The sequence below is a fragment of the Eptesicus fuscus genome, chromosome 1 (genome assembly GCF_027574615.1).
Source record: "Eptesicus fuscus isolate TK198812 chromosome 1, DD_ASM_mEF_20220401, whole genome shotgun sequence".
Taxonomy (NCBI): domain Eukaryota; kingdom Metazoa; phylum Chordata; class Mammalia; order Chiroptera; family Vespertilionidae; genus Eptesicus; species Eptesicus fuscus.
In genome coordinates this window covers 25,580,742-25,606,438 of record NC_072473.1, presented here as the reverse complement: position 1 = coordinate 25,606,438, position 25,697 = coordinate 25,580,742, and the positions used below count along the sequence as shown (strand labels likewise).

The window sequence follows — 25,697 nt, the reverse complement described above, 5'->3', positions numbered from 1 at the left end:
CATCCCCAGTAGGAGGTGTGCAGGAGGCAGCTGATCGATGTTTCTCTCTCATCGATGTTTCTAACTCTCTATCCTTCTCCCTTCCACTCTGTAAAAAATCAATAAAATATTTTTTTAAAAAAGATTTTGCCTTTCCTAAAAATCGGAAGTAAATTTTGACCATGAATTCCCCAAGGGAATGGGAATTCTCCGATTTGGCAGTAATAATGTGGCCAATAGAATTTTCATAATGCAGTGGCGGTTTCAAAACTGTGTCATGTGAGACTATAAAATAAGTCTGCACAATTCTGCAGAATACTAAAGCATTAGTAAACATTGGAAATTCTGGTGCCAGCTAATAAAAATACCTTGAAAGAGGATTTGAATTTAGTTCCGGTGTTGCATATTAATTTTGGACTTGATTTTATTGTGGGGTGTGGAGGGGCTGCAATTCTAAATTGGCCTAAGATTTAAATTGACATGAGACAGATTAACAGGAAAAAATAACCAAATTCTTTACCTATGTACTTATGGTGGTCCCATAAGAATATGGGGCCCTAGGACAAATAGGGCAGTTGAGGTTTATATGCCATTCTGGAGCTAAGGAGTAAGGACTGTAGTGGTTGGACTTCAAAGAGGAGAAGGCAGTTCACAGGGAAATGAAAAGCAAATGTTTGGTAAACAAAAGTTTGCTGGGCCAACTTTAACAATGGGGCACCTAGAAGACTTGGTCAAGGAAGGGCCTTGCCTGGCGCCTCCCTGTCTCACACACTGGATCAGATTAAACTATAGTTATCTCTGATGATAGCTCACTTCCTGGAGCAGGTCCTCTACCGAAATTCTTTTAGGCAGTTAGGGGGCAGGTGTAAATTGTTTCCTGAGTTTTTTGTTTCTTAAAAATAATCAGCTTAAAATAATCAATAACCCCCCCCCCCCCGCCAAAAGGTGTATTTTGTGGTGCAAACTCTGCTCCCCTCATTATGACAAAAGGACTGCTCAATTTTTGTTCTGTAGCTACAGAGCAAAGTATAACGTAAGAGTATAACATATATATTCATTCATGGGTTCCCCCCCCCTTTTTTTTTTCTGTTAGAGAAAGCACTACTGTAGAAGTACAAACTTATCAAGTCTTGGCTTCCCTAGGTGCAGTTTCCATGCCTCCAGTGCGCCCACTGTGTCAATTTTGCCAAAATACTCTCAATTGGAACCTGATAAATACGATGATGGCCTCTTTTCCAGGTTGATTTCTGGATCAGGAACATTCCTCCCAGCACATTTGAGCCCTCGTAGGTTTATGGACAAAAAAGTATACATTTCTTCCTCAAAACTAATTTTCACTTGTTCTCTCAGGTCTTAGAAACGAAACTCAGATTTCAAATCAGCTGGCCTGCCATTGAACCAGCTTTAATTGTGCAGAGCAGTGCACTTTGTAAAACAGCACCATGGCCATTGATGTTCTGCAGAGCTTATTTTTGTTCACTGCTCCACTTCATTATAAGTATATCATTTATAGAAATGTGTAAAACTAATGCAGAGTAATAAATCTCTAAGGACTTTTAACACTTCATCTGACTAAATACTGTGAGGACTATAAAATTAGGACACAAAGATTGATATAGAAATTCACCAATTATGAGAACTTAAAACATGATTTTTTAAAGAAATGGGGTTGAAAATTAAGAATTTTATGACATTTTAATTTGTTATGCCAACACTGAATATGGGATAGTAAGTATTTCTGCCATGCAAATCTTCTAATGGAAAAACCATTAGTGTAGAGACAAGTTTTCTAATCTTTATTATATCATTGTAGATTGCCCATCCTATAGTATATAACAAAATATTTTATATGTGTATATTCATTTCAAATCTACATTAGAAAGTAAATATTGGTAAACATAAATCCTAGCCTATTACTTTAATGGCAGTTAGTAGGTATCTATAAAAGTATTTTTCATTTTTAAATTCCCCATATTCTAATCTTGTTCAATAAGAAAGAGGGAAATGGTATCAGGCCAATCTACATAGTCCCTGACTTTAGCTCACCTGTAAGGCAGGTCCTAATATTTGGACAATGGATTCTAGTTGTTTACTAAAAGAGACACACCAGCATAAGCATGTTCGCAGATCCAAAATGGATAGTGCTGATCCTTGAAAAGTGCCCGAAGCTTCTTTGACTGCAATAGCCATATCGAACCACTCTTTCAACTTCCTGATGGATGCTCATCTGGTCAGCGAGTTAAGAGCTTTGGTCCTGGGCAACCTGCCTGAGTGAATCATTCCAAATGGATATAATGACAACAATCCCCAAACTTGGCACAGTCCACCAGAGATAAAGCCTCAATACTTCAAGCCCCAGCCTCTGGCCAGGAGAGTGGCAAACATGGCCCAATTCTATTCTCTCTTGGAAAATAAAATGGCTTTTCTGTTTGAGCAGGCATATCTATGGTTTTGGACCAAAGAGAAGGGTAGCAGTATCACAAAGGTGGTGGTGCTGGTGACATGCCTTTTTTACTTTATGTCCACAGTGACTTTCTCATTAGCTACAACCCTTAGTACTAAAAATAAATATAGGACATTTAGAAGAAAATCAGAACTCAGTGTATTCATTTACTTTTCAGAACTATTTTCTGTGCTAGAAGAGTTTCCCTTTCTAATTAGGTTCTGGGCCCTTTTAGTAACTGTTAGTCTCCTGGCAGCTTCTATTGCATTTTATGTGGTGTTCCATATGGAATAAAGTATTATTATTTTAAGGAAGTTCAACATTATCTGAGATTTTTACAGTTTTCTCTTGCTAAATTGGATAACCATCACTTTGTACTCCTGTATTATTCATTTATCAAATCAACTTCATTATGAATTTATTATTGTCTGAGAGACCTTTACCTAGAAAAAAGTTTGACATTTAAAATGGTACATAAAGTCTAGACCAGGGGTCAGCAAACTACACTCGGAGGATCAAAGCCAGTCTACCAAATCTAATGAACAAAATAAACTGTTGAACAAAATAGATCCAGAGACATAGAAACATGGAACAGACTGTTGAATCTCAGAGGGACGGTGGGGATGGGTAGGAAGAGATCAACCGAAGGACTTGTATGCATATATGCATAATCCATGGACACAGACAACAGGGTGGTGGGAGCAGGGATGGGCTATAAGGTGTCAGTGGGAGAAAAAAGGAGACATGTAATACTTTCAACAATAAAGATGTTAAAAAAAAGATGGACTCCCCCCCCCAAAAAAAAAAAAAAACAAAAACAACCAACAGTACACCACCTGTTTTTATATAAAATTTTATTGAGATATTGTCATGCTCATTCATTTATGTATTGTCTATGCTGTTTTCAAGCTATATGGCATAGCTGAGTAGTTGCAACAGAGATCATAACCCACAAACCTGAAAATATTCCCTATCTGGCCCTTTATAGAGAAAGTTTGCCCCTTTTTTTCTATCTTAGTCTACCTTTACAAAATGCAAATATATGTGTGGTTTAGCTATTCTTTGAGGATATTTAAAGTAGAGAAAGTGACCAAAATTAATTTCTGATTTATTTTGGGTTGAAAGTGGAAATAGTCACATTTTAGCATTTTATGCATAATGGGTAATGTGAATGGGCTTATCAGAAAAAAAGCATTCTATTGTACTTTTAAGATATTTTTAAATGAGTAAATATTTAGTTGTATCTTGATTTAATAAAATAGATACCTTGAAATTTTTATTTAAAATCATTCATAGGAATTTGCTGAAAATCATAATCATTTTATAAAAGTAATAGTACAAAATAAAATCAGAAATTAAAGAGGCGATATAACAAAGGACATCACAGAAATACAAAGGATTGTAAGGAAATACTATGAGCAACTATATGCCAACAAACTGGACAATCTAGGCAAATGGGCAACTTCCTAGAAACATACAAAAAAATCAGGAAGAATTGGAAAACCTGAAAAGGCCAATAACAACTGATGAAAGTAAACTAGTAATTTAAAAACTCCCTGCAAACAAAAGTCCTGGACTGGATGGATTTACAGGAGAATTTTACCAAAGAAGAAGAACTAACATCTATCCTCCTCAAATTATTCCCAAAAATTCAAGAGGAAGGAACACTTCCAAGCTCGTTTTATGAGGCCAACATTATCCAACTTCCAAAACCAGATAAAGGCACTACAAAGAAAGAAAATCACAGGCCAATCCCTGATGAACACAGATGCTAAAATCCTCAACAACATAGAGGATCAGATCCAGCAATATATTAAAAAGATCATACACCATGATCAAGTGGGATTGATTCCGGGGATACAAGGCTGGTACAATATTCGCAAATCAATAAATTTGATACATCACATAAACAAATTGAAAGACAAAAAATCACATGATCATATCAATAGATGAAGAAAAAGCATTTGACAAAATCCAGCACCCTTTTTTGATAAAAACTCTCATAAAAGTGGGAATAGAGGGATCATAACCTCATAATAAAGGTCATATATGACAAACCTACAGCTAGCATAATGCTCAATGGGCAACAACTAGAAGTGTTTCCCTTAAGAATAGGAACAAGACAAAGATGTCCACTTTCACCACTCCTGTTCGACATGGTGGTCCTAGAAGTCCTAGCCACAGCGATCAGAGAAGAAGAGATGAAAACCATCCACATTGGAAAGGAGGAAATAAAACTCAATTATTCGCAGATGGTATGATATTGTACATAGAAAGCCCTAAAGACTCTACCAAGAAACTACTAGACTTAAATGAATTCGACAAGGTAACAGAATACAAAATCAGTATCCAGAAATCAGTGGTATTTACATACACCAATAATGAACTCTCCAAAAGACAAACAAACAAAATAACAAAACAACAATCCCATTTACCGTTGCAACAATAACAAAAAGATAAGATACCCAGCAATTAACTAAGGAGGTAAAAGACCTATACTTGGTAAACTATAGGACATTGAAAAAAGGAGATACAAAAAAAAAAAAAAGGAAACATATGACATGCTCATGAATTTGAAGAATTAACATTATTAAAATGTCTATACTACCCAAAGCAATGTATAGATTCAACGCAATCCCTAGTAAAATACCAACGGCATATTTCACAGAACTAGAATAAATACTCCAAAAGTTTATATGGAACAAAAAAAGACCCTGAATAGCCGCAGCAATTTTGGGAAAGAAGAATGAAGTAGGAGACATCACAATACCAGATATCAAACTATAATACAAAGCCATTATATCCAAAACAGCCTGTTACCGGCACAAGAACAAGCATATAGATCAGTTTATCAGAACAAAGACCCCAGAAGTTGACCCACACCATTACAGTCAGTTAATATTTGACAAAGGAGGTAAGAACATACAATGGATAAAGAGAGTCTCTTCAACAAATGGTTTTGGGAAAAATGGACAGACACATGCAAAAAGATGAAACTAGACCACCAAGTTATGCCATACAAAAGAATGAACTCAAGATGGATAAAAGACTTAAATGTAAGGCATGAAACCATAAAAATTATAGAAGAAACCACAGGCAGCAAAATCTCAGACATCTCTCAGAGCAGTATATTTACTGAAGCATATCCTAGGGCAAAGGAAACTAAGGAGAAAATAAATGGGACTCCATAAAAAAAAAAAAAAGCTTCTGTACAGCAAAAGAAACCACCACCAAAATGAAAAGGGGCCTACTGTATGGAAAAACATGTTTGCCAATGATACATCTGATAAGTGGTTAATATCCAAAATATATAAAGTACTCATACAACTGAACAAAAGGAAGACAAACAATCCAATTAAAAAATGGCCAGAAGACCTGAGTAGACATTTCTCCAAAGAGGACATACAAATGGCCAAGATACATATGAAAAAGTGCTCAAAGTCACTAATCATCAGAGAAATGCAAATTAAAACCACAATGAGATATCACTTCACACCTGTCAGAATGGCTAACATCAAAAAATCAAACATCAAGTGCTGGCCAGGATGTGGAGAAAAGGAAACACTAGTTCACTCCTGGTAGGAATGCAGACTGGTACAGCCACTGTGGAAAAACAGTATGGAGTTACCTCAAAAATTAAAAAGGGAGCTTCCATTTGATCCAGTGATCCCATTTCTAGGAATGTACCCTAAAAATCCCAAAACACCAATCATAAAGAATATGTATCTCTATGTTCATTGCAGCATTATTTACAATAGCTAAGATTTGGAAACAGCCTTAGTGGCCATCAGTAGATGAGTGATAAAAAAAAAAAAAGCTGTAGGCCTTTTAAACAGTGGAATACTATGCAGCTGTCAAAAAGAGGGATCTCTTACCCTTTGGAACAGCATGGAGGGAGCTGGAGAATATTATGCTAAGTGAAGTAAGCTAATATGAGAAAGACAAATGTCACATTATCATACTTATTTGTGAAATCTAATGAACAAAATGAATTAACCAACATAATAAGACCGAAGCATGGAGGCATGGAACAAACTGACATACCTCAGTGTGAGGATTGGGGAGACAAGAAGAGATAAACCAAAGAACTTACTAGTGGCCCAATGCACGAATTTGTGCACATTGAAAGGAAATCAATTAGAAGAAATGTTTTAATATTGCTATTCACCCTTGCTCTATAATAAAAGTGTCAACCAAATTCACGATTGACAATAATAGGTCAAAACACGTGTGCAATTGGCACCAGCGAGAGCTTTATTGTGCATGTGTGATTAAACTTAGCCTTTTATAGATATAGAATAAACTTCCTTAATTAGACCTGCTTTCTGATTTAGCTAAACTTTTTCCAGCCCAGTGAAGCACCCCAACTTCTCTTTCAGGTAATTGTCAGCAACACACCAGTAAATATCAACACGAAGCAGATTATTATTGTAGATCACGCAGGGAGAACAAAGGGTAAAATATTTAACTGCAGTAGTGTTTGACTATATTCTTCACCGTAAGAAAAGCTGAAGTCATTTTCAAGGTCCACCATTTCTTCTTTTCAGTCAGGTCAAGTTTCTATGCTTTCTAAATCTCTGTTTTCCTGCTGATGAAAATAAAATAGGATTCCACCGAGTCTCTTATCTACCTACTTCAGGACTTCTGTGAGGATCAAATGAGATGAGCCATGGAAAAATGCTTCACAGACATTTAGTTAAACTGTAAAATGTTTCCACCTGTGTTCCTGGGCTGAAGACACTCCAAGGAGGTTGGTCACTAGGGAGTGGAAGCCGGGCATTGCTACATGACGTCATTACCCAGCACCCATAGCCACTGTTTCCAGGCTGGACTGTGGTGTGGGCCACATTTTGTGCCATTTGGTCTTGGCAGTGGTAGTTGCAATTTGGTGGGTTGTTTCTTCGGGGTGGTGGTGGGGCCTGTGTCCTACTTGGGGGAAGCCGAGTGTTGCTTTGTGGGTGCCAGGTCCACGGTGCTGTTACTCTGTAAATGGCCAGTGCGCATCATGGCTCCTGCCTTGAGTGTCTGCCCCCTGGTGGTCAGTGTGCATCATAGCGACTGGTCAGATGGTCAGACACTTAGCATATTAGCCTTTGATATATATAGATATGCATAGCCCATGGACAAAGGCAATAGGGGGGGTGAAGACCTGGAGGGTGGGTAGGGGCTGAGAGGAGGAAGGTAAAGGGGTGGGGGTGGGGAACGGGAGACATCTCTAATACTATCAACAATAAAATAAAATAAATAAAATAAAATAAATTAGTAGTACAACTAGAAAGTATTCAGCATGGGTTCTCTTAAACACAATCTCCAGAACTGACTGAATGGATAGATGGATGGATGGATAAGATATTATTTTCTTTGTATCCCAAACACTTTGTTTGATAAGATTAAAATTTGATTTATGCCCTAGCTGGTTTGGCCCAGTGTATAGAGCATCAGCCTGTATACTGAAGGGTTCCAGGTTCGATTCAGATCAAGTGCACATGCCCAGGTTGTGAGCTCAGTTCCCAGTAGGGGGCGTGCAGGAGGCAGCTGCTCAATGATTTTCTCTTATCATTGATGTTTCTCTCTCCCTCTCCCTTCGTCTCTGAAATCAATAAAAACATATTTAAAATTTTGATTATTACTCAGAAATTTCAACTTATGTCTTCAGAAGGATTTCTGTTTTGTTAAAGTGCAATATTTGTGCTATGTATATAAACTTTTTAAAATAAATTTAGAGATTTCCAAATGTAAAGATTATTCTTTTGGGTTTTTTAAAAATTCAAAGCTACATGCTGTTATCTAATATAAAGCCATAGTATGGGTATACTTTTAAACTCTAGTTGAAAGCCAGGTATACTTTTGTTTGAATTTATAAGACTTTGTTGCATGAAAAAATGTTCTCTACTTTTGTGATTCATCTTTATATTTTAAAAAATGTGGATTTGTTCTGTTTTCCCCTTGTTTATTTGTTTGTTATTTCCTGAACACTGCAAATTCCAGTTCAATGCCAGTTATTATCTAGAATTTATTAGAAGAGGATATACAAGAGGACCCTTGAGGCAGGGATATACAAATATAAATAAATTAAGTATAGGATATTATAGGTTCCTCCATTTATCTCTTAGACTCCAGCAGCAAAGGGTGCACTTTGGAAGGTTTTTGGAGAGATAATTTCAGTGTGCAGCATCCAAATATCATGAGTTCTTGACTTTGGATAGACTACATGGCAATTTAATCATGGATTAAAGTCTATTTTCATTTCCTGCATGTAGATTAAAGTGAGAGCCGGAAGAAGCAGCCTGGGACTTCCAAACAACCCCTGCTGAAAAATGTTCTTCCCAGTATCATTTTCTGTGATGCTTCCTAATAAGCTGGATAGTGCTTTTATCTATTCACTTTGTTTGTTCGTAGAGAACATTTTGCTCTTCTTATGGAATGGAAAGTAGGCCAGTTTTCCGTCATACTATTTCTACATCTTTCTTTTATAAGAAATGACAAATGCATTTCAGTGAGGTTTATGTTTCACTCAGGGCATGAGAAACTCTTGAAGTGCCCATATGCAGGGGCCTGCACATGGTAATCAATATATGCTTACTGCCTGTGTGCATTAATGAAGAAAGGGGCTAATTTGCCATTGAGAGGTCGTTTTGGATCCCTGGAAATTCATAATTTCAGAAACCATTCCTGTGGTGGTAAATACAAAAGTAAGGTTACAATGAAATGAAAGAGGGGAGGAAAAACAACAATAAATCCCCCTAATGCTAATTTGCTGGGGAGTTTGGGGGTTGTTTTTGTGAAGGGGAGGAGGGAGGCAAATAAAAACTGGATAGATGGGTGGGTGGGTGTGTGGGTGTGTGTGTGTGTGTGTGTGTGTGTGTGTGAAAAGGAAGGCTTTCTAAGAAAGCACAGCAATTTTTTAAAAGCACTGTTGCCACAACCAACCTAAAAGCCAGGCATAAAAGAATTCAAACCATTTACATATAGTTTAAAGACAAGAAAAATGCTTCCATATGATATATGATAGATGTCCATCAGTAGCCTGTGGGGAGGTGATTATTGACTGGGGAGGGGCATGAGGGAACCTTCTGGGTGATGGAAATATTCTGTATCTTAATCTGGATGGTATTTACTTGGGTGTATACTACATATTAAAATTCATCAAGTTATCTACTTTTTGTACTTAAGATCTCTGAGCTTTATAGAGTTCAATAGAAAATGTAATAATAATAAGGAAAGTAGGTCAGGGAGGAGGCACCAAATTTAGCATGAATGCTTAAAATAGCATCCTTGGAAGAAAAGCATGGCAAACCTCTGGTCTAAAAACTCTGCTGAGTTTAACATAGGACATTTATAGTAATTTTTGTTGCAAAACATTCCAAATCCCAAAGGATGCTTAGCATGCAGTAAATTAACATCCGTTTAGCAGCAGCAAGGTGAAGGCTGCTGAGCATAGTTCTCTTGATTCCTTGAGGACTTACTGCTCTAAAGCAGTGTTTTTCTGTTTTTCTTTCTAGATTGGCAGATTGCTACTCTGGCTTTACTCTTGGGCGGTGCTGCCATCATTCTCATTGCATTCCTGGTGGGTTTGATTTCTATCTGCGTGGGATCTCGAAGGCGCTTCTACAGACCTGTTGCCGTCATGCTTTTTGCAGCAGGTAAATATACTCATTACTTTCAAACTGGTATTAAAGGTGCATGAATCTTTCTACTACCCTCCTTATGCAGAAGCAGTATGCAGTTGCTGCACTGCATACAAATTGAGAGGCATTTGTTGTATTTTAAGGTAAATTGGCTAAAGGTTTATCATATCAGTTTTTAGTGTGTTAAGCATTTCACAGAGCACAGTGACAATGTCTAAACTTCTAACAGGTGAATAAATAATAGTTCTTGATAAGGCTATCACTTTAGGAATTGCAGATGTATTGCAGCTGTCTCACATCCCGTCCCCCCCCCCTCATTTAACCCCCTTGGTGATCTTAAGGCAACATTATTTTTTTCTGACATGAAACTGAAAGAAAATTTCAATATATATATACCCTTAGAGATATAAATCTATTTGGACATAAACATGGATATACTGCAAAATCATAATGTATCACTTGCACCATCAGACATTTGAATTATATGAATGGTCAATGGCATATTCATTAATTTAACAGCCATCATTTTATGAAGCATTCTATGATTAAAATATCAACCGCAGTAAAATGGAGGTTTTACAAAAAGTCAGGAAGCTATTAAAAAGGGGGCTTATAAGACTAAAAGCCCAGTACATTGTTTTGTGTGTTTCAATTTTCATTTATAAGAATAGCCTTGAATATATTGTTCTTTTTGATTCAAGCTGAAATAGTCTTGTGGTCCCTTCAATTTACCATGTCAGTCATATCTGATTTGAAGACTGCAAAATAAGCCCCTGTGACTGTCAATAATGAAGACACTGACAGAATCATCTAGGCTGTTAGATGAATTTTTTAAAGCTGTTTAAAGTTGGGAATAGAGAAATTTCTCAACATTTGAAGGGTAGTTTCAGCTAAAATTATAATATCAGAAGTGTTCTGCTGCCCCCTGCTGTTCATTTCAGTGTTCATCTTCTTGTACCAATGAAGAAAAATGAAGGTCGGAAGGGCTGAATGAAGTACATATAATTCAAATCTCTTAAGTGACTTGCTCAAGAACACATATTAGTTATACTGATAGATCTAGTATTTCATCACTACTCTCATTCATTCGTTCAACTGTTTATTGGGCACCTATTCCAGACTTCTAATAGAGTAGAAAATACCTTTATAAAAAATATTTTGAAAGTTTAGGTGGTGACCATAGTATCAATATTTTGTTGATCTCATGTGTAATAAAAGGTCTCTTGTGAATCATATAGTATGACCTGAATATTCTCCTAAAGATTCCATCAGTTTTGTTCATTAGATTCCACAAATAAGTGAGATCATGTGATATTTGCCTTTCTCAGATTAGCATATTTCCACTGATGGGCTGTTTTCAAATCTTAAGTATTGTGAATAACGATGGCTGGTTCACCAAAAAAGCAGTCTAATCCTTTTAGAATATAGTTCAGCTCAGTTAATACTTCTCTGCTCCAACTTCTCAGGCCTCTGACCATGGTTCACATGTCTATACCTGAATGAGTCCCTGGCTGTCTGTTCTATCATCTCCTGCCACACCCTTCCTTGCTCTATGTACTGCAACTAGTGAAACTTACATTTCTCTTCACCCAGTGTGCTTCTGCAGCAGAAGTTTGCACTGCCTGTAACGTCCCCCCAGATTTCTCACTCCCCACTATATTGACCTGCACTCCCCATTCATTCAGGTCTGTGCTCTAATGACTTTTCCCCAGAGAGGTCTTCTTCAACTGTCTAAAAGAGTATAGCATCCTCTGTCTTGTTTACTTGCTTTCTTGTATTTTTATGTCCCTTAGCAATAACTGCCATATTCTGTATTTAATTACAATGGACTGCCTACCCATGAGGGTAGCACTTTAGTTATCAATGCCTCAAACTGTATCACTTTAGAAATATTCAAATATTTATTGAGTGAATGAATTTGTCTAAGGAGTAAATAGATTACTATTCCTATTCACATTCATATTTTAGTCCTGTCCTACCAGAATCAGTCATGATTTGACTAGTGACCGGAGTACAGAAACCTTAAAGAGAAATGCCTTTTTTTTTTAAACTTACTTAGTAGCTGTGGCATTTTCTTCCCCTATAGCCCATGGTTGATAGTGATTGACTGCTTGTTAGTTTTAAGACATTTAAAACACGAACGTGCCCTTTCACAAAGGCACAGAGCCAGCTGAATTTTTTAAAAATTGATACACATTTGGAACTTACTGGCTGCAAATCATGTGGGTTATATAATATGCTGTCAGTTGTCCTAACGATGACTTCAAACTTAGCAGATGTTTAAACTACAAACAAGGTATGATTTCTGTTTTGGATGCTGAGAGATTCTCCTTTTTTAGGGACCTGTTTATCCATTCATTCTCAATAGTAATGTGAAAGTGCTGGCCCATGCAGTGTTGAACTGCAGGGCAAAAATGTTTAGAATTCTTATATCAGGTTCCAGAAAGGTCACTTGACCCTCACATAGAGCTTCATTGAAACTAATTATTTTGAGGAATAATGCCCTCATGAATTTTCTGTACTTCATCAGTTTTATGCCCAAGATAGATGACTGCTATACAGACTTTCTAGGAACATTAATCATATTGGTAATAATGATCTTTTACAGCTACTGAGAACAGATGAGAATAGATTTTAACGCACAGAATTTTAGTTTAATTAAGCACACTATCCATCCTATTACTCTTTTAAAAAATGTAATAAGCTATCTTTTTTTTATTTTATCAAGGTTTATTCTTGTCTCCTACTCCTTAATTGTTTATGTTTGTTGCCACACTTTTGGAGTTTACATATTTTTAAGATGGGTTAAATAATAATCATTTTAACCAAAAATTGACTTTACATTATCAGGAGTTGGCAAACATTCCCCCTGTCCCCCCACACATACACACACACTGGGTGCTTCCTACTCATCCTCCTATTTTTTTTCTTTATTGAAAGTATTACAGATGTCCCCTTTGTTTATTTGCTTTTTTTCCCATTGACCCCCTCCACAACCGCACCTGTCCTTCTTAGGCCTTGAACACTGTTGTCTGTGTCCATAGAGGCATGTAAGTTCCCGTTAATCACTCCCTACCAACCCCCACCCCTGCTTTCCCTTTGAAATTCCTCGGTCTGTTTCTTGCTTCTATGTCTCTGGATCTATTTTGTTAATAAATTAATTTTGTTAATTAGATTCTACATATGAATGAGATCATGTGATACTTATCTTTCTCTGGCTGGCTTATTTCATTTAGCGTAATACTCTCCAGGTCCCTCCATGCTGTCTCAAAGGGTAGGAGATCATTCTTTTTACTGATGCTTAGTATTCCATGGTATAAATGTACTACACCTTCTTTATCCACTCATCTGTTAATGGGCACTTGGGCTGTTTGCAAATTTTAGATATTGTAAACTGTGCTGCTGTGAACATAGGGGAGCATATATTCTTTCTGATTGGTGTTTCTGGATTCTTAGGATATATTCCAAGAAGTGGGATCCCTGGGTCAAGTAGGAGTTCCCTTTTTAATTTTTTGAGGAAACTCCATACTGTTCTCCACAGTGGCTGCACCAGTCTGCATTCCCACCAGCAGTGCAAGAGGGTTCCTTTTTCTCCACATCCTCGCCAGCACTTGTCCTTTGTTGATTTGTTGATGATAACCATTCTGACAGGTGTTAGATGGTACCACATTGTCATTTTTATTTGCATCTCACTGATGATTAGTGACTTTGAGCCTTTTTTCCTATGTCTCCTGGCCTTCTGTATGTTCTCTTTGGAGAAGTATCCATTTAGGTCCTTTGCCCATTTTTTAATTGGATTGTTTGTCTTCCTTTTGTTAAGTTGTATGAGTTCCTTATATATTTTGGAAATTAACCCTTATTGGATGTATCATAGGCAAATATGGTGTCCCATGCAGTGGGCTCTCTTTTCATTTTGTTGATTTTTTCTTTTTGCTGTGCAGAAGCTTTTTATTTTGATATATTCCCATTTGTTTTATTTTCTCCTTAATTTCCTTTGTCCTAGGAGATGTTTCAGTAAATATATTGCTAAGAGAGATGCATGAGATTTTGCTGCCTGTGGTTTCTTCTAGGATTTTTATGATTTCATGCCTTAGATTTAAGTATTTTATCAATTTTAAGTTTATGCTTATATATGGTATAAGTTGGTGGTCTGGTTTCATTTTTTTGCATGTACCTGTCCAATTTTCCCAGTACCTTTTATTGAAGAGACTGTCTTTTCTCCATTGTATGCTCTTGCCTCCTTTGTCAAATATTAATTGAGCATAATGGCTTGGGTTGATCTCTGGGTTCTCTGTTCTATTCCATTGGTCTATATGTCTGTTCTTGTGCCAGTACCAGGCTGTTTTGAGTACAGTGGCTTTGTAGTATAACTTGATATCTGGTATTGTGATTCCTCCAACTTTATTCTTCTTTCTCAAGATTGCTTCAGCTATTCGGGGTCTTTTTTGGTTCCATATAAATTTTTAGAATGTTTGTTCTAGATCTGTGAAATATGCCATTGATATTTTACTAGGGATTGCATTGAATCTATAGATTGCTTTAGGTAGTATGGACATTTTAATGATGTTGCTTCTACCAATCCATGAACACGGTATATTCTTTCACTTATGTATATCTTCCTTTTTCTCTTTTTTCAGTGTCCTGGAGTTTTCAGGTACAAGTACAGATCTTTTACCTCCTTGGTTAAATTTATTCCTAAGTATCTTAATATTTTTGTTGCAATGGTAAATGGGATTTTGTTTTCATTTCTCTTTCTGAGAGTTCATTATTGGTGTATAAAAATGCCATAGGTTTCTGGTTGTTAATTTTCTATCCTGCTACATGGTTGAATTCATTTATTAAATCTAGTAGGTTTTTTTTTATGGAGTCTAGTATTTTCTATGTACAAGATCATGTCATCTGCAAATAATGACGGTTTTACTTACTCCTTTCCAGTTTGGATGCCTTTTATGTTTTCTTCTTGTCTGTTTGCTATGGCTAGGACATCTACTACTATGTTGAACAAGAGTGGTGAAAGCAGACATCCCTATCTTGTTCCTGTTCTTAGGAGAAATTATTTTAATTTTGTCCATTGAGTATGATGTTGACTGTACATTTGTCATATATGGCCTTTATTATGTTGAGGTATGATACCTCTATTCCCACTTTGCTGAGACTTTTTATCTAAAAAGTGTGTTGGGTTTTGTCAAATGACTTTTCTGCATCAAATGATATGATCATGTGAACTTTGTCTTGCAATCTGTTTATGTGATACTAGGAGCCCAGCGCACGATTCAAAATCGCACAGTGCCACCCACCCTCAAGTCGTCGGTCTGGCCCTGCCTCGCTCCCTGGGCTCCGCAGCAGCAGTGGCCGCTGCAGGTCTGGCCCTCCCCCATCACAGGCACATGGAGGCCCCTGCCGCCCGCCCCCAACGCTGCACATGCAACCTCCTCCTGTCCAGTTGACCCGTTATGGCATTCCAGCTAATTAGCATATTTCTCTATTTTATATATATATATATGTATAGATAGATAGATGATAGATAGATAGATAGATAGATAGATAGATATCACATTTATTGATTTGTGAATATTGTACCAGCCTTGCATCCCCGGGATAAATCCCACTTGGTCATGGTGATTCGATTTGCTAGTATTTTGTTGCGGATTTTAGCATCAGTGTTCATCAGGGATAGTGGCCTGTATTTCTTCCTTTTTAGTGTCTGGTTTTGGAATTAGGATAATGCTGACCTCATAAAAACAGCTTGTTAGTATTTGTTCCTCTTGAATGTTTTGGAACAGTTTGTGTAGGCTGAGTTAGTTCTACTTTGAATGTTTGGTAAAACTCCCATGTGAAACTATCTGCCAAAGAAAAGCCGGGCTTTTGTTTGCTGGGAGGTTTTTTTTAAAAATATATTTTATTGATTTTTTACAGAGAGGAAGGGAGAGTGATAGAGAGCTGGAAACATCGATGAGAGAGAAACATCGACCAGCTGCCTCCTGTACACCCCCCACCGGGGATGTGCCTGCAACCAAGGTACATGCCCTTGACCGGAATCGAACCTGGGACCCTTCAGTCCACAGGCCGACGCTCTATCCACTGAGCCAAACCGGTTTAGGCTGTTTTGTTTTTTTTACTGCTTCAATTTCATCAGTAGTTATCGGCCTATTCAGGTTTTCTGATCTTCCTGATTGAGTTTTAGAAGATTGTACTTTTTTAGGAATGTGTCCATTTCATCCAGGTTGTCTAGCTTGTTGGAGTATAGTCATTCATTGTGTTATTTTATGATCCTTTGTATTTCTGTGGGGTCAGTTGTTACTTCACCCCTTTCATTTTTGATTTTGTTTATTGAGTCCTCTCCTTTTGTTTCTTATTGAGTCTGGATAGAGGTTTATCAATCTTGTTAATCTTTTCAAAGTACCACCACTTCACTTTATTGATCCTTTGCATTTTTTTTTTTTACTCTTTATGTCATTTATGTCCTCTCTGATCTTTATTATTTCCTTCCTTCTCCTTACTCTTTCTTGTTCTCTTTCTAATTCTTTAAGTTTTTGGATTAGATAACTTATTAAGAATTTTTAAGTTTAATAACATTCTCTTTAGCTCCATGTGTTTGCATGTTTTTGAGTGTTTTCAGTGTAGTTGATTTCTAATTTCATGCCACTGTGATCTGAGTAGATGCTTGATATGATTTCAAAATTCTTGAATTTGAAGAGGCTTGTTTGGTTTCCTACATGTGGTCTATCTTTGAAAATGTCCCATATGTACTTGAGAAGAATGTGTATTCTGTAGCTTTGGGGTGAAATGTTCTGAAAATGTCAATTCCATCTGATCTATTTTGTTGTTTAGGATAGCAGTTTCCTTGTTGATTTTTTTTTTTTTGTCTAGAAGATCTATTCAGTGATGTCAGTGAGGTGTTAAAATTGCCTAATATGATTGTATTGATGTCAATCTCTTCCTTAAAGTTCTCCAGAAGTATTTTTATATATTTGGATGCTTCTGTATTGGGTGCATATGTGTTTACCAGAGTTTTATCCTTCTGTTGTATCGATCTCTTTAGTATTATGAAATGGCCTTCATTATCTCTTGTTATGGCCTTCACTTTGAAGTCTATTTAGGCAGATATGAGTATTGCTACCCCAGTCTTTTCATTTCCATTTGCCTGGAAAATTTTGACCATAACTTTATTTTCATTCTGTGTGAGAGTCTTTTTTTCTGAGGTGGGTCTCTCTCTCTCTCTCTGGCTATTTCTTAACACACACACACACACACACACACACACTGAGTGGCCAGATTATTATGATCTCTGAACTCATAATAATCTGGCCACTCAGTGTATATTCTATATAATAAAGGCTAATATGCAAATTGTCCCCTTGACCAGGAGTTCAACCAGCAGGCAGGCCGGTCAGCCGTCCATGTCCCCTCTCCCTAGCCAGGCTGACTGGACCCCTCCCATGCACTGATTCATGCACCGGGCCTCTAATATATATATATACTGAGTGGCCAGATTATTATGCATTCAGAGGTCATAATAATCTGGCCACTCAGTGTATGCTTTATATTTATATCTATCTATCTATCTATCTATCTATATATCTATATATATATATATATATATATAGAGAGAGAGAGAGAGAGAGAGAGAGAGATAAAATTTCAGAGAGGAAGGGAAAGGGAGAGAGAGATAGAAACATCAGTGATGAGAGAGAATCATCAATCAGCTACCTCCTGCATATCCCCCACTGGGGATGGAGCCCACAGCCCAGGCCTGTGCCCTGACCAGGAATGGAACTGTGACCTCCTCATTCATAGTTCAATGCTCAACCACTCAGCCATGTCAGCTGGGCTGAGGTGTGTCTCATTTAGACAGTATATATTTGGGCCATGTTTCCTCAACATTCAGCTACCCTATGTCTTTTAATTGGGGCACATAAGCCAATTACATTTAAGGTTATTATTGATAACCTTATTTACTTATTTATTTTCATTCTTATTCTTTATGCCTGTGTTCTCTTTTGCTCTATTTTTTCTTACAATAGTCCCTTTAGCATTTCTTGCAGTGCTGGTCTTGTAGTAATAAACTCTTTTAGCCTTTTTCAGTCTGCAAAGCTCTTTATTTCACCTTTGATTTTGAATGATAGACTTACTGAATAGGGTAGTCTTGGCTTCATTACCTTGCTTTTCATTACTTTTTGTACTTCATGCCATTTCCTTGTGCCTTGAAGTGTTTCTATTGAGAAGTCAGCTGACAGTATTAATGGGAGCTCCCTTATAGGTAACTTTCTGTCTCTCTCGTGCAGCCTTTAAGATTCTTCTTTGTCTTTAATGTTTGCCATTTTAATTAATATGTGCCTAGGTGTGGGTCTTTTGGTATTCATTTTGATTCTGACTCTCTTTGTTTCCTGAACTTGAGTGACTTTTTCCTTCACCAGGTTAGGGAAATTTTCAGCTATTATTTCTTCAAACAGGTTCTCTATTCCTGCCTCAGATTCTGCTCCTTCTGGTTCCCCTATAATGCAGATGTTGTTATGTTTCATGGTGTCCCAGAACTCCCTTAGACTCTCCTGCTTTTTACTTATTTTCCATTTGCTGCTCTAATTCACTAATTAATTCCTCAGCTTCTTCTAGTCTATGGTTGAATCCTTCTAGGGTGTTCATTTCAGCCATGTCATTCTTCATTTCCAATTTATTTTTATTTAATGTTTCAACTTGTCTTCACATTGCTGTAGCTCTCATTAAGTTCCTTATAGTTCTCATTAAGTTCCTTATAATTCTCATTAAGTTGCTTGTAGTTCTCTGAATTGTTTGAGCACTCTTATTAACATTACTCTGAATTCTTTATCTGACACATTGCTTATCTCCATTTCATTTAGTTCCTTTCTGGTGATTTCACCTTGTCATTCATTTGGGGTTTTTCTTTGTCTCCCCATTTTTGTTGTTCCTTTGTATTTGTTTCTGTGTATTAGATCAAACTGCTATGCCTCCCAGATTTTGTGGGGTAGTCATATGTAGTAGGAGTTTTATGGGACCCAGTGGTGCAGTCTCTTAGATCTCCTGAGCTGGGTGCTCTGGGAAAACCCCTTACTTGAGTTATTTGGGTTCTCCTGTGTACTTGTGTCTTGAATGTTATTGTGCTATTCGAAGATGGAGGTGCTGACCAAATAGAACAAAATATAACACAACAAAATACGAAACAAAAGAAACAAAACACAAACATACACAAGACCCCTATAGTATCACAAAAAAACAGCCATGAGAGAAAAAAAGAATTAGGAAAGAGAAAAGAGAGCAAGAATGATAGAAAAAAAAAGAAAGAATGAAAACAAGGAAAAATCAAAACAAACAAACAAAAAAAGGGCAGGGAAGGAATATGTAGATGTATAGCAGTCTCCAGGTACTTTATGTCCTTCCTTGATATAAGTCTCCTCCTCAGCTTGATCAGTTGGTAAATCCAGGTGAATGGTCTTCACTTTAGTTGTATTTCCAGTCTGGCCCTGGGACAAGGTACAGGACAGGTCTGCCTATTCAGCCACCATTTGTACTCCCTCATCTGGCATATTGTTTAAATAAAGTGCAGATAGTAAATATTTAAGGTTTTGTGGGCCATATCATTTCTGTTGCAGCAGCTCAACTCTGCCTTTGTAGTACAAACAGTACATAAATTAATGAGCCTAGCTGTATTCCAATAAGACTTTTTTCAAAAACAAACAACAGACCAGATTTGGTAGTTTGCCAGCTTCTCTCACATAGATTTTTCATGGAGAAGATTATCTGTTTCATATAGTAGAGAATGAGGCAGATGCATCCCATAAATTCTAGTGAAATTTATTTATAAAATAGAAGTGCTATATAATTGATTCTATAGCAAGTTATGATTTTGAATGGGAGATATCTCTTGTGTAATCCCATATCTCATATAAAAATATACACAGAATAAATACCACCTTATTTAGATATTTTTAAAGCCCTTTCTTCCTGATTAATTTGCCTGTTTTATTTTATTATGTATGGCCGAGAGCAAAGATTTTACTAAGAACTAAAAGCTAAATTTTATGCTCTGTTGTAGTAGTGTTTATTAGCCTAGGTTTTTCAGTACCATTATTTTCCCTGACTTCGTGACTTAATTCTTCTTTGAAAGTAAGGATTAAATATATAAATGTCACCTGTTATATGTAATAGACAGGATATAATTGGTGTGACTTCTAGACAAAGATGACTTTTGAGCCTTTTTAAAAATGAGGGTTATGGACTGGATGAGAAGAAAAGAATGAAAATAGTTTTTGCTAGGGTAAAGCAAAAATATCAAAATAGGACTTGCTGGAATTCTGGGCTGAGGAGGATGATATTGAGAAGCAATAACAAAAGCACATTTTGAATCACAAGTTGACTGTTTTCATAAGTACAAATGAATTTGAAGTCCCCAATTCCTCAAAAGCATAAAAATAAGGGTTTTAGCTCATATTTGGGGTCACTATTCTTGGGTTGCTGGTCACAGGTTTTGTATAATGGAACAGTTGAGCTTAACTAGTACTACTTGCCATAATACTAATAATTATATACATGGGTAGGAAAAAGTAGGTTTACACTTGTGAGTACACAAAATAGTTTATTCTTATATTTATTAGTTATTGTTTTATTTATTTGTGTAACTATAAGCCCACTTTTCCTCACCCCTGTATGTATTTGTAAAGTGATAATTACTTCTTTGTATGCCCATAGAAATTACTATATTGCATTAATTATTTTGCCAAAAACTATTATGGTGATTTACTAATTATTATTAGAGTAATTCTTACTGTATTGTGAAAATAGCGTTAAACAAAGAAAAATGTTAATATTTTAAAGTATATACTATCTAGAGCAGGGGTCCTCAAACTTTTTAAACAGGGGGCCAGTTCACTGTCCCTCAGACCGTTGGAGGGCCAGACTATAGTTAAAAAAAAACTATGAATAAATTCCTATGCACACTGCACATATCTTATTTTGAAGTAAAAAAACAAAACGGCAAAAACACCCGCATGTGGCCCGCGGGCCGTAGTTTGAGGACGCCTGATCTAGAGTAAGCAATGCTTAAGATGTTTTGGCTTTTAGTTTATTTGGTTAAAAAGTAATTCTTGTAACTATGTGTATTTATATGTTATATTATCCTGTTTCCTGTATTTTTCTAATTTTGATTTGCTTTTCTTTCAGTTGTTTTACAGGTTTGCAGCCTGGTCCTTTACCCAATCAAGTTCATTGAAACTGTGAGCTTGAAAATTTACCATGAGTTCAATTGGGGTTATGGCCTGGCGTGGGGTGCAACTATATTCTCATTTGGGGGTGCCATCCTTTACTGCCTGAACCCTAAGAACTACGAAGACTACTACTAGAACCAATAGTCTCAAATTGGGGGTGGGGGTGGGGGAGAACATCAAACAAGGATTACATCTGCATCTTTTCTAACTCACTATTTTCTAAAACACTTGTGAGGTGTCAAGCAGTTTGCTAAGTTGATTTAATATCTTTTGCCTTTTGGCTGTCAACATCATAACCAGCTTTTATATCCATTTTAGGGACCTGCACAAATTAAGAGAGCTGATTAGACATAGGCAAATGCTGCAAACTTCCAATATGTTCTTGTCATTTTTCTTGACAAGTGAAGGGTCTATATAACAGCAACCATTGTGAAAAACTAGTTGGAATGAGAAATGCCTGAATCTCCTATTGCCTGCAGGGGAGCAGCTGGCATAAGCAACATTTAGAAGTTCCTTTTGCGCTGACAAGGATTTAACTGTTAGAGTCCTTATCACCTGCTTTTCCCACCCAATGACTAAATTACCATTGGTTTTTTGCTTGAGTGAGCTCTTGAATAGTGAACTGCCCACCAGTATCTAATGGGAGTTCTGAATGTAAGTTGTTAATGGTACATATTCCATCTTCAAGAGTACTCTTTTTAATGGGAGGTTATGCTTTGGCAATCAGCATTTCCTTAGGAAAGGTGTCAAGACTTGGAGAGGTGCTTTTCATTATGTGGTTAGAAATTGTGCCTCAGCCATATCTAGAATGAGGAAAATTTGGAGTCTTTACCTTCCATGGGGCAACTAGAAAGACATATGCATGAGTTGCTTTTGTCCTAAATACCCGTTAAATCATTTATCAGACATTACAGCAAATAATTGTGCATATGTAACAAACTTAAGTGTTTTTATAGAAGATGGACCATTAGCACAAATGGTAATATGTTGTTCCCTAGCTCTACACTTGCATTTGCCTATTATATAGAATTAATATTTGCTCTAGTGAAGTGATTTGAACACTAACCTTGTACGCGTTGTTAAGAGGCTTAGATTGGTATGCACACTTATTTACCTTACAAAAGTACATATTAAAGCTTTTGCTCTATGTTCTCTACTATTCCATTGGAAAGTTTTAATAAAATTGTATAAAGAAGAAAAATTGAAATGGTATTAATCTAAAAATTATTGATTCTTCTGTAAGCACTGTAGTTCAAAAAAGAGTAGCAATTAGGTTGGTCATTTTGTTTAAAATAGAAGACTGCTTTTTTCAAGTATTTTAAATGTCTTTATTAAAAAATAAAGGAATAGTTATAGATTTATTTGAATGTCTAAATGTCTCAGTAGAGGAGTGGGATTCATCTGGTTATCACCTGGTCCTCTGATGTTAACTAATGGGCTAACTGATTTGTGCACACAATTATGATGGATTTATGTTAAGGGAATTATTTGTTGACTGTTCAAATGTAAGGAAGTACCAATAATAGGGAATAAGTTTGCAACTAATCTCATACTGCAAGCTTGTTCATCTTAATCCTGTTTAATATACAAATTTGGATAGTTTAATTATAAGCATATTTTTATATCAAATATACAGTTCTAATATAAAAGTTATAAATAATTATTTTTGTTAACAAAGACACTAAAACAGTATGTCCTGGTTTTGGCCCTCTTGCAGAAAGAAGCAGTGGAAAAAAACATTGAAAGCACACCTATGTTCTCTTGTATTGCAAACTCTGTTAAGAGCAGGACCACATCAATAGTATTTAATAATTTGCTTTCCCTCCCAAAGCAAAGTTCTGCTTTCAGCTTGTCTTAAGAACTGTTGCCAAAACAACAGGAAGAAAAAAACTATTTTATTATTCAAATGCTTAAAAAAAACTCTTCTGACTTTTCTATAGAATTACAAAGTAAATATGAAGTATCAGGCTTATTCTTATTTTAGCAGTGACAGACAAAAGTGATTAAATGCATCCTAGAGAGAAACCTTTATAAAAGTATATGTTTCTATGTAGAATCATAAGAAACTATGAGTGGACATTTTCCAGAAAGATGTTAGTATTATAGAATCTTTTGAAGCAGTTTTCTTGATAAATACACATAGTAAAATCTGGGTCAGACTGTCTTGCAGTTAGTTAATTGCATATTGTCAGAACAGCATGAGAAATATGATATTTGTTGGAAAGGGATTTCGGCTACTAAACACTCTCGATTGTGAGAGAATCTCTTTATTCCTTAATAATGGAAGAACAGTACTTTGGTGCTGGCATCAGTGAGGCACTTTTCTTAGTCCTAGTAGAGGATGCAGTGTGCTGTTAGACTAATATCACATCTCAAGTCTTATCAAGTTTTCATTCTCTGTCAACATGACAAGCTGAAAAGTGACAGAATATGTTATCAGCTAAGGCACACATATTTGCAGTTTACTGAAAAGTAGATTGCTTATATAACTTTTTCTCCTTAGCAGTGAAGAGCCCTATGCTATATTTCTACCATCACTAATGTTGTTTGGAAGTGTTTTATTATTAACAAGCTCAGTAATACATGAGTTGTTGCTCGTCTGAAATACAGTTTTGTCTATCAGAATAAAATCAAGTGAATTTCTCAGCTACATTAACATTGTGTATTTGCAGCTTTAGGTTTGTTTGATGTTTTCTTACAAGCAAAACTGGTAACCATAAACTCATTGTTTATCTTAGAGAGAGAGAGAGATACACACACGTGTAGCAAAAAATACTCAGCAGGGCTAGTTATTCAGATTTCTTGCACAACTATTTAGCTTTTTGTAAGTTCAACATGTAAATTTTAAAGACAAATATAGAGAGACCTATGTGTTTGAAATATAAAAGATATATATGGATTAGCATGTACCTGTATATTATTAAACATGCAAATGCACTGACTGGTAAGTGATGTCTAATTGTATGGCTAGCAATGTGATTTATTCAGACTGTATTTTTGTACAGAGCAGCGCACACTAACTTATGCCTCTGTGTCCTCTTTAATGCCTAATACTGTGCCTAGATATTTCATGTTTTAAAAATAAAATATACTTCATGCTGTTCATGCTATTAGTTTCTCTACTGTTGTTCTATATTTATTATTTTTAAAATATATGACATTTTACTACTTAAATATGAATTCCTGGTATTCTGGTTATTTTTTCTAATAGTACTCTTGGGAAAACCTGTTTATCACTCCATTGGTTTTGAGTTTGCAGTTTCAGGATCAGTTCTTCGTTTCATGATTTGTGTAGCTGACATGAAATTATGTGGAAAAAAATAAAAATAAAAGTGGTTTCACGGATGTGGTTTGACTGTGTCTTTTCTACTGTACACAGGTTTCTGAATTACATGTCTTCAGTTCATTTTCTCCTTTATATAATCATTTTGAAAACAGCTTAATATGACATGCCCATTTTGTATCAAATTTCCTTAAAACTATATTTTATTTCAAATTCTCAAGATTCTATCCCCTGCAGCTGAGTTACATGAAACATAAAAGGAAATATCTTTTTAAACTTTCTGTTTTAAAAGAAAGGAGGACACAATGTGGACTATCATTTTTCCTACTCTCTAATCACACAATTAGAAACAGTAGAAGTGAAAGGGTTTTTGTTTAGTTTTCAATGTTTGCAAGGTATGTTAAAGCAGGATTTCCTACATCATTTCTGTTTTTTTAATCAGAGAGGCACTCTAAATTTTCAGTGCACATGTGTACATGTATATGTGAAGAAATTCGTAAATTTAAAGTCAAAAGTTCCCATCACCATTTGCGTATATAAAATGGTGAGTATACTTGGAAAGAAATTTAAGTTCAACAATAAAATTCACTTGTATGATTGTCAGGAAATTCTCTTCTAGTTATAAATAAGATAATATATGATTGAACAGCTTTCTTGTTGGTAAATCAGTTTGAATATAAGATACATTTTTTGTCATGAAGATATCCTTCCATATCTCATAAACCCTCAAATTTTGAGAGGTCTGCAGTATATTTTTTTGGTAAAATATTGTAAAATATCTGCAGGCCTATGATATATTTCATATCAAAATTTTAAAAGTATATGAAAAGTTATAAATTCTAAAGAGTTTGCCAATTTTCTGTCATTTTGGAAATTTTCCTTTTTAACGGCCTTACTCTAATTTGACGGAGTAGCATCATTCATTTGAGGTATTATATTTTCAGCATAAAGCACTTTCATTTTTATACAGAATTCTCATGAGCAGAACACCTTTACACATATGTCCTGCCTGGTAATTATCCATGACCCAGTTTCTCTGAATTTGGAAGATATGGAGACATAACTTCACTAGAATTTGACAGGGGAAAATCCTTTGCCTTCAGAGATTTCATTGTGAACGCATAATAGGAAACCATTTTCAATTC

At 36.0% G+C, this 25,697-nt stretch overlaps 1 protein-coding gene across 1 annotated transcript in view; it reads left to right on the top strand.

Annotated features, from left to right (window-relative positions):
• Nucleotides 1–24,614, top strand: part of TMEM47 (transmembrane protein 47) — a 37,359-nt gene extending 12,745 nt beyond the window's left edge. The window contains exons 2-3 of the mRNA XM_008154600.3: nucleotides 9,925–10,065; nucleotides 21,226–24,614. Coding sequence (XP_008152822.1) covers nucleotides 9,925–10,065; nucleotides 21,226–21,404 — 320 coding nt within the window. The 3' untranslated portion in view covers nucleotides 21,405–24,614. The remainder of the gene's footprint in view (nucleotides 1–9,924; nucleotides 10,066–21,225) is intronic.
• The last annotated feature ends 1,083 nt before the right edge of the window (nucleotides 24,615–25,697 follow it).